The sequence below is a fragment of the Coenobita brevimanus genome, chromosome 6, assembly GCF_032717465.1.
Source record: "Coenobita brevimanus isolate Jiangsu-jjx chromosome 6, ASM3271746v2, whole genome shotgun sequence".
NCBI classification, from domain to species: Eukaryota; Metazoa; Arthropoda; class Malacostraca; order Decapoda; family Coenobitidae; genus Coenobita; species Coenobita brevimanus.
Genome location: NC_136959.1, coordinates 20,993,012 through 21,003,007, shown reverse-complemented (window position 1 = coordinate 21,003,007; position 9,996 = coordinate 20,993,012). Strand labels below are relative to the sequence as shown.

Sequence of the window (9,996 nt, the reverse complement as noted above, 5' to 3'; positions counted from 1 at the left end):
TCCGTCAATAGTTCCTTCGGTGCCCCACGTTCATAAAAGACAGATTCCAGTTGTTCAACCACACACGCAGTATCTTGCCGACGTAGTCTCCTCCAGATAGCATACCGCGATGGACCACAATCAACCAAGGTTAGGTAGTGTTGATCTTGGATGTGACAAACGTCCATGCCTACCCTATCCCAGCAAACCGAGACTCCCAGCATCCCCTTTTGCCACTTCACAGGTGCAGGGTCGATTGATTGACATTCCTTACACTGACGGACGATGTCACGCACTTGTCGTTTAGTAGTCATTGGGAAAAGACGGCGGCAAAAGTACAGCGTGCGCCTGATGCCTGGGTGCCCGCAGGTTATGTGGATGTTAGAGATGTCATCCTGTGAGGTCGATGTAATAGCCCTACACACTAGTTGGGCACGCGGAGGGGACAACCACTTGCTTGGCACCCTGGTTAGTGCGTCAGCCTTATTCTCAGCAGAGGTAACAAACTTCACTTCCAATTGCACGCCATACTCAGAAACCACATTCCTTATAGTTTCCAGACGCCGTCGAATCAGCATTTCACTGGCAGCCTTCGTTTTCAAACGTGATCTTCCTGTCAGCGAATCCGTGACCCAGTGAAACACTGTCCTCGAATCTGTCATCAGGCAAACCTTTACCATCTTCCAGGCTACAGCCAAATTCACACCCCGTAGTACAGCATCCAATTCAGCCAAATTGATGTGGGAACACTCATCTTGCCGCAGCCAGGAAGCATCTTCAACTACATAGCCATCCACCACCAACATGGCTCCAATAGCAAGTGAACTGGCGTCCACCCACACGACAGCTTCACTACCACTAATATCCCAACGGCCATGAGCTGGATCCGCAGATTTCACTTGCTGTACAGTTTCAACAAGCATAGAATGTAACTCCGCATCATCGATTTCAGTGTCCCAAGAGGTAGTGAGTGCATTGGCTCTCCTTTTCAGATATGAAGCTGCCACCCGTAACCATCCACAAACGGGCAAATGGCCTGTGAGGCGCCCACACAAGGAAAACACCGAACGTCTCGTAATCTTCTTAGGAATCTCACCGACGTCGTTATCCCGTCGCCAGAAGAGACCCTGTCGCTCCCCCCAGACCCTCATACCCAAAACTCTGGCTCCCTTGGATACCTGCTCAGCCGCCTTGCAGACCAGACCGTAATGATTGAGATGGGTTTCCACATCAGCTGCAGACGCTATTCTCTGATCCACCAGTATGTCGTCTAAGTATGGAGAAGTTGCTTGATTAACTCTTTCGTCCCAGCTCAATGCAGCGCTCAAGACTCGTTTCATAACTAAGGGCGCAATGCTTGACCCAAATCCCAATCTCGTCAGACAGTACCTTTGTCCCTTAAACACAACAGTCTGGTATGGCCACAATGCACTGTCCACATGAATTTGAAGGTAGGCCTCACGCAGGTCTATGAGTCCGACATCTTGTCCACAGCGACGCCACTCTCTTATCTTCTCGCAGCATACGTCTGCGTCGGCTGTGTGTGGATTAAGATAGGAATTCAGCTCCCGAAAGTCGAGCACAGGGCGTACCTTACTTCCCTTATTCTGTTGGATAACAGCCATTTGTGGAATTGTCCCCTTAGCTGGTCCATGAAGTGTCTCATCGTAGGGGATTAACCAACCATCCTCAATCCACTGCAACAGTTCACGCTCATATTCGTCACGAACATCAGGCTGAATCCGGTACTCTGTAGTAGTATTCACAAGACATGGGTTTTCTGAGTTATTACACCACTTCCAAGACACTGTCCACTTCTTTGTTGCTGCCTCATAAGTCACTGTAAAATCCCTCTCATCAATGATGTGGTCTGTTGGTGCTGCCACCATAACAGACTGCACAGATTCATCAACACCAAACTTAACATCGTTAGGTGCTCGTACGGTTACCCCCTTGAAAGCACGTATGCCATTCATACCAAGGATGAAGCTGAAGTTCAGTGGCCTAGTGGACACCACCAACACCTCCACAGGTGACACAGGTGACACAGCCCCAGACGGCAGCTGGACGCATACCACACCCGATCCTTCACACAAATATTGCTCACCGCTCATCGTTGTCACACTCAATTTATTTTTCGTCCAATTGGAACACACCGACACATGTGCAATGCTCTTCGTACAACCGGTGTCCACTAGTGTGTCGCAACTCACACCATCTACAACCAACCGAGTTTGTGGCAGAGCGCCCATCACTGCTGCGTTGGTGAGGAAGCTGGCGCTGACACCACCTCTCCAGTGAAGTTTCCCGAGCATGCTGAAGCAATGTGTCCCCGGCCGCCACAGAGGAAACATCGGTAGTTGCTGCGCCCACTCCTACGTCCTTCACGCCCGGCCAAGCAGTCACGGGCATAATGATTAGGCTGTCCACAACTTCGGCAGGCCACAGATGCTGTCTCACCCTCAGAATGTGCAGGTCTAAACGCAGCTCCTGCCACAACTGCGCCAACATGCTCATCCGCCAACACAGCACGAGCTCTTTTCAAAATCTGGCCAATATCCATTGCCTCAATGCGTGAACCAGCTCGTAAGGTACGGCGGACAGCATCAGGTAGACCCGTCACAAAGGCACAAGCAAGGCTGGTGTCAGGCATACCTCCAAACAACCCTGCCAGACGGCGCAAATCAGCAAGGTACACATCCACTGGTTCACCATCGCCCAACTTTCGAGTGATGAATTGCTCATAAGCACGAAACTGGTCGACTGCAAATGCAGAAACAAGCGCCTCTTTAATCTTCTTGTAGATAAGTCGGTCGGTACTGCTCAACTGCTGGTAAACCGCAAATGCTCCGCCAGTAAGCCTTAGCGGGACGATGTTGTGCAATTCCGAAATCCCACGTAGACTGCACACCAACTCCACCTTGTCCAGCCATTCACTCACACCGTGCGATGATCCGGTGAACTCGGGAATCAGCCGTAGATCCATAGGCAGACTGTCTGTAGGGGTCGTCTGGGCAGTGGTGTCTTCTTTTTCAGACATGCCTAGATAGCTTGTAGGATTTCATTAAAATAGCAGAGGTCTTGTTGTCAGCTCTTATTCACACAGAAAAATGTCAGGATAGTCTCGGTACAAGTGATTACCTCTCTGCTCAAGCCAACAGCGTGAACTCCCTGACTTGGCGAGGGCACTAGAAGATGTTAATTCCGAAAAACTGATTCGAACAAAAATCATGAATCGAAATACTTCAAGGTTTCATCGCTAACAAACTCTATACAATTACATATCATCAAAGAACTACAAAATGCATAACAACCATAATATATAACGGCTAACGGCAATACACATACACACACTAACTTTATTAAATCTCACACAACAGGAACATCGGATAAACTTAAATCTAGACAATGCCCATCTCGATGATTTGGACCAGAGACAAGTTGTGGGCAATCTGAACCATTTGCAAAGACCAAAGACACACATTGCACTTCTTGGTCTGGCCTTTATAACGGCAAAAACTTGCACACACACACACACACACACACACACACATTAAACTACCGATCAATCACAAGAGTTCATCCTCTACCACTTAGCGACTCCGGGCAGGATCGACAGACCTTGCAGACCTGGAAAAAATAAGAGAGTCTGAGTAACTGAAAGAGGTAGACAGAGTGTGCCAGGCGTTGGTATGTCAGTGCCGGATCATTTACAGGCTGCCCGCCTGTGTAAGGTACTGACTCACCATAATGACAAATTCGGCTCTTTAAAATGTCACTCAGCTGCAATGCCATATCTCATTTCCTTGTCACACTTCATGTCTAGCTACCTCTTTCCCCAATCTCATATTCTGCCTCTCTCCCCTCTGCTTAACTACTTTGACTTAACCCTCTACTCACTGTACCCCTGCATCAACCTTTTTTTTTTTTTCGAGTACAGTGACGTGGAGTATTTTCACTTAAATATTGTAGTTACTATCCACCTGTGACTACAATCATGAGAAGTATCTGTACAAAATCGTAAGTATTATAATTTTACTCACAGACATGCTGAATATACTTAGTGCTGTAAGGAAATCCAGGCGTGTACAATCTATATATTCTTTTATCAAAACTAAAACACTGCCTTTAATATCATACAAAATTATGTTAATGTGGTGAGAGAGTGATGAACTGCCAGAAATATTTTACCAATATGCAATTTCCTTAGACCACCAGTTGGTGAGCCTATCTCCAAACACTCCGCCTCAATAATCAGTAATCTATATTCCTAATTTCAATCGGGTCCTTCCTGTCCATATAGTCCTGCCAGCCTCCTCATCACTTTCTTTCCCCCCCAGTCCTCATCTGGACTTACAGAGCAATGCCTTGAGTATTATCTGTAATATATCAGTAAGTAAAGTTTGGGCTACGTTAACGTTGCTCATGTATACACATACACATTATCTATCTGTCTATCTATCTATATCTATCTATCTATCTATCTGTATAGGTAGATAGATTGATAGATATATTTTAGCCTCAAACTAACGTGTTGATAACGTGTTTAATACTTTTGGTTGCCTTTGACTGTGTAAATATTGATGGGATACCACACAAGCTCCTTGATATGTGTCGGTCGGGTATTCTCTACTATAAACCAATTCTAGGAGGTTCAAGGCATTGTGTTTGTCTAGTTGTAGCAGGTCCATCAATGTTTACTCAGGCGTACCCGGAGGAAATATTGAGGGTCATTATCTATCTATCTATCTATTGCCAGACGCCTTAATCCCTTACGGGGTGGCCACAAACAAATCACCTCCATATCGCCCTTTCCCCCGCCATTTCACTGCCATGCTCCCAACTCACACACCCCTCTCTCATATACTTCTCCACTCCATCCCTCCACATCAATTATAATTTCTCATTAAAATTAAGGACATGTTTTATGGTTTCTATCACTTTTCTTCCAAATCTCGTCAGTCTGTTTTCGAATCTTTGCATAGAGATTTGCGAACGATATCCAAGTGGTGTAGGGACTGGGATATAAAACGCAACCCAGCAATAAAGAGTATAACTGTCAGTCGTCCTCGTTCTTAATTTCCCGCTCATGGCATATTTGGAATAACTGTAGATGAGTATATTGTGTCGGGGATTCTATCTATCTATCTATCTATTGCCAGACGCCTCAATCCCGTTTGGGGTGGCCACAAACAAATCGCCTCCAAGTCGCCCTGTCCCCCGCCATTTCACTGCCCTGCTCCCAACTCACACCCCGCTCTCTCATATACCTCTCCACCCCATCCCTCCATCTCATCCTCGGCCTCCCCCTCCCTCTTCCCCCCTCCACCTCACTCACATACACTCTCTTCGTCAGTCTTTCACCCTCCATCCTCTCCACATGGCCAAACCACCTCAGTGTGTTCCTCATAACGCTTTCTATCACATCCACATCCACACCACAACGCTCCTTTATATCCTCATTCGTCAGCCTGTCTCTCCATGTGACTCCACAGGCTCCTCTGGGGTTCTAGACCTGCTTTTTTTTTTTTTTTTTGTCCAATATAAACATTTGAAAAAGCTATGTCCACTCACTGGTTTGAATGACTATAAAAAAGTCTGGAATAATCAAACCATACAGAAGTTTCGATGAATAATCCATTTCAGTTACTTGTTTTTGGTGCTTTGTCATCCGCCTCTGCCTGTCATTTAAAGTTTGTCGACAGGTTCTTTATGACTACCAGGCTTCTGTGTGGTGGTTGAATTTTGTGTGATTTTGAACACCGTCGCCCTGTTAGCTCTCAGTACATGCTGTATGAGAGCTGCTTAAGGCCAGCTCATGTTGTGCGTGACTGTCTCCATATCATCTATGCACATTGCCTTCCATATCGACCCGGTTCTCATCAACGCAGCATCAGTTATCGCTTCATTATGAAAGGTGCGTCCTTGCCAGAACTGTTGGTTTCTGGAATTTCATTAATCATAACAGGTGCAGGGAATCTAGCATGAGCATTTTCACATCTATTACCACTCTCTTTTGCTCAGGGGACTTTTTTTTTTTTTTTTTTTTTTTATCATTACTTTCCGTCGGTTTTAGTATATTTGGTTTAGACGTTGTTCAGCCTCTGTGATGGTATGGATTGTGTTGTTTTTGTTATGATTAGAAAAGGATCATGGAGAATATACATCAAAAGGGCAAATGGGTCCATTGGAAAAAAATTGGTCTATGAGAAAAATAACTATCTATCTATTGTCAAACGCAATAATCCCATAAGCAGTGGCCGTATGACTTTGAGCTAGTTGTTTTACGGGGAGGGGCACTAACCCTCCACCAACCCACTTGCTGACATGTAGGAACACGTATCGGTTGGTTATATGGTTACCACCCAGCGTTGTAAATGGTTTCCTGGCTTACAGGAAACCATCTAGCTTGTTGCTCAATGTAAAGCCACCTGAACAGGAAAGAAGAGTAATAAAAAGTGACAGGAAAGATGGGAGAAAAAGGAAGAGAGGAGGGCAGGCACAGAAAATAGTGATAAAGGTGAGGGACGAAGTAGGCAGCACTACATCAAGTGAGTGGAAAAATAACTCCGGGGTGTAAAATAGGCCATGGGTAAAAATGGGTTCATGTTGGTGGATAGGTCCATGTGAAGAAGAGGTCTGTTGGGAAAAAATGGTCCATATGAAAAATATCTCTATAAGCGAAAATAGGAATATAGATAAACGGGTCCGCAGGTTAAAAATGACAGCTGGATGCAATATGTACTGCTGTCAACATTCTCTCTCTCTCTCTCTCTCTCTCTCTCTCTCTCTCTCTCTATCTATCTATCTCTCTCTCTCTCTCAAAACTTTTATCTTGCGGACACTCGTGGTAGTGTTCACAAAGAGAGTTCAACCCCTGAATTAATTTCGGCGATTAGGCAGCATCACCGATTTAAAAGCTCCAAATCCACCTCTCTCTCTCTCTCTCTCTCTCTCTCTTTCTCTCTTATACTTGCAAAGGTGGGCACTGCTTTATTCTGCTCTGTTTCTCGGTCTGCTGAGTTTCCCGTATTGTAATTTGAGATCCAGTTATGTGTCTCCTAATGTCAGCTTCCTCTAGATTTCGACTTATATTATTACCTATCCCTGTTACGTATATTTCATGCAATAACACATATGATTTACTTTCCTACTGCCATTTTCCAGGACAAAGAACGTAACAAGTGGGTGGCTGACAATAAAAATTGAGAATAATAATATACATCCCATTTCCTACATCCTATGATCTCCAGTCTTTCAAACGCAGTATGTCCAAGCAAACGAAATGAACGGATCTTCAATTTGGTTCTCTTTTGTATTGTTGTTGTTTTCTTCATGGAAGGAGCAGTTTGCGGGCTCCTGGCCTTTGGTTCCTTCTTTCTTGCATAAAAAAAAAATCCATGAGTCCAATGGCTGATGAATATGCTGACAGACAGTACGTTATTACAGCCATGAATACAATATAAAAAAGAAAAACATGAATTTTGTTTATACTGGAATATTGGTCCTATAGTTTGGCATAAAATATCGATGCAAACATATACCGTGCATTGATAATATGAGAATAAGTGATTTGATAGACTCTTGTATGGATAAACAACGTTTAACTGAGAGAGAGAGAGAGAGAGAGAGAGAGAGAGAGAGAGAGAGAGAGAGAGAGAGAGAGAGAGAGAGAGAGAGAGAGAGAGAGAGAGAATTTTTATAGAAGACAGGTTCACTGCAACTAAATTCCCAATAGACATAGAAACAGCTGCCTCTATAAAGATCGACTGGTTAATGAACAGGTTCCAGGATAGAATCAATGTATAAGTAATGGACAGACAGACAAAATGGGCTAAGCTGAAAGAGAACTAAGCGGATGGAGGGGTAAGTATATAAACAGATGGATTATTGGACTATCAGTAATAAGAGACAGACCACTGGGGCCAATTATAGAGAATTATACATGAGATATTAGCAGGTTTTTACACAGAAAGAATGTTAAATATGCAAGAAATAGCTAGATCGATATAAAGATTAATAGTCTAAAATATTTGAATTATATGTATGTATTTCGTCACAGATAATTATGAACCACGGGACAGTCCAACCCTCTTGTCACCCACTTTTCTATTTATCTATTGCCAGACGCTTTAATCCCGTAAGGGGTGGCCTCAAACAAATCGTCTCCATGTCACCCTGTCCCCCACCATTTCACTACCCTGCTCCCAGCTCACACACCCCTCTCTCATATACCGGTACCTCTCCACTCCATCCCTCCATCTCTTCCTTGGCCTCCCCCTCCCTCCCCCCCTCCACCTCACTCACATACACTCTCCTCGTCAGTCTCTCACTCTCCATCCTCTCCACATGGCCAAACAACCTTAATGTGTTTCTCCTAACGCTTCCTATCACATCCACATCCACACCACAACGCTCCTTCACATCCTCATTTGTCAGTCTGTCTCTCCATGTGACTCCACAGCAGTGTTGCCACAAGTACGATAATTATCGTATACATACGATAATATTGCCTCTGGTACGATGTACGGTACCATTTTCAATTATCGTACGGTTTGTACGATAATTTTGGGTTGGAAGCTAGCATGGCAGTAAATTTTGTGGCATGCATTGCTAATCATGCACAGTTGTTCCACAGCTTGACAGATGAGTGATCTTAAGGACTAATGTAATGGTGATCACTGAAAATACTTCTTTCATGGTCTTGCTGAGTTATCATCTGCAAGAGGAAGTACATTTCTAAGAGTTATCTATTAAAGTTCTATGGACCGCATTCTGCTGCTAGTCAGACTGATTTTCTAGACTGGCACAAAGGGTATTTTTTGTAACATTATTTTAGTAGTGATGGATATGAATATATTATTATAATTGAGACTTTCATGGTATGGCCTAATTCTTATACAAAATAAAGTGATAACTATAAACCAAAGAAAACATCAGTATCTTACAGAATTACGGTATTGATGAAGATAATTGTAATGGGTAAATTTTCAGTAAATACACCAAGGTATCAGCGACAGTTTTAAAGTACTTCAGAATTTTAAACACTCTAAAAATGAATTTGATAATGTACGATAATTCCAACGGAAAAAACGATAATTTTGAAGAGCCGGTACGATAATTCCCATCTAAAAGCGTGGCAACATTGCTCCACAGGCTCCTCTCAAATAACTCATTTCCACTGCTCTCACCCATTTTTACAACCCCTCAATTATCGTGGACAGCAATCCATCTGGTCACAGGGGTCAGTCATAAACAATGGCATTATCACACTCATCCCCGTAACCCTAGCATGATGTGGAAAAATATATGATGCCGTAAGTGAGGCTAGGCTGGGATAACATAGGTGTCATTTTGCTGGTTAGGTTATAGGCTGGTTGAAGTTAGTGTTTATTGTAATCAGCTACGTCACGTTACGTTGTCAGTTTGCTATAGTAATTTCACCTTGGCCTTAATGATCGTATTTCGTAGCTTTATTCACATAGCCTGATGGTACAAGAAGACAGTGTTGTGACTCTGCACCCTTTTCATACCACTTCTTTGTGACTAGCAGCATAATCATCTGTTAATCTGCTTTTAGTGCTCCTAGATGTGAATTTTAGGCCAGGTTAGAGTAAAAAGAGTATAGTGATACCAGTGAGATGAGAATCAATCCAGAATATATGAAGGAAGAGAGGGATAGAAACGATTGATTAGACGAAGAGAGACAGGGTTCAGCAATGTTGCATTTGAGTATGAATATTTTCTTACAAGCTGCTGGTAGACTTTTAAAAAATTACTGACGACAAAAACTTTCTCATTATGTCTTGTTTTCACTCTAGTACTCATTATATTCCTGTTGACAACCATTTCATCTTATATCACCATCGCTTGCCTGTTGCCTGAACACCCCTTGAGAAGTAATCCACAGCACAGTTATACCGGCCTCTTCCCTTACCACTCCTACTCTCTCTCTCTCTCTCTCTCTCTCTCTCTCTCTCTCTCTCTCTCTCTCTCTCTCTCTCTCTCTCTCTCTCT

General features: G+C 43.7%; 1 protein-coding gene across 1 annotated transcript in view; it reads right to left on the bottom strand.

The window, feature by feature from the left end:
- Positions 1–2,231, bottom strand: part of LOC145400519 (uncharacterized) — a 2,934-nt gene extending 703 nt beyond the window's left edge. Inside the window, exon 1 of the mRNA XM_080273044.1 lies at positions 1–2,231. This exon is cut by the window's left edge and continues 703 nt beyond it. Within this exon, the coding sequence (XP_080129170.1) occupies positions 1–2,231 (2,231 nt within the window).
- Positions 2,232–9,996: the final 7,765 nt, after the last annotated feature.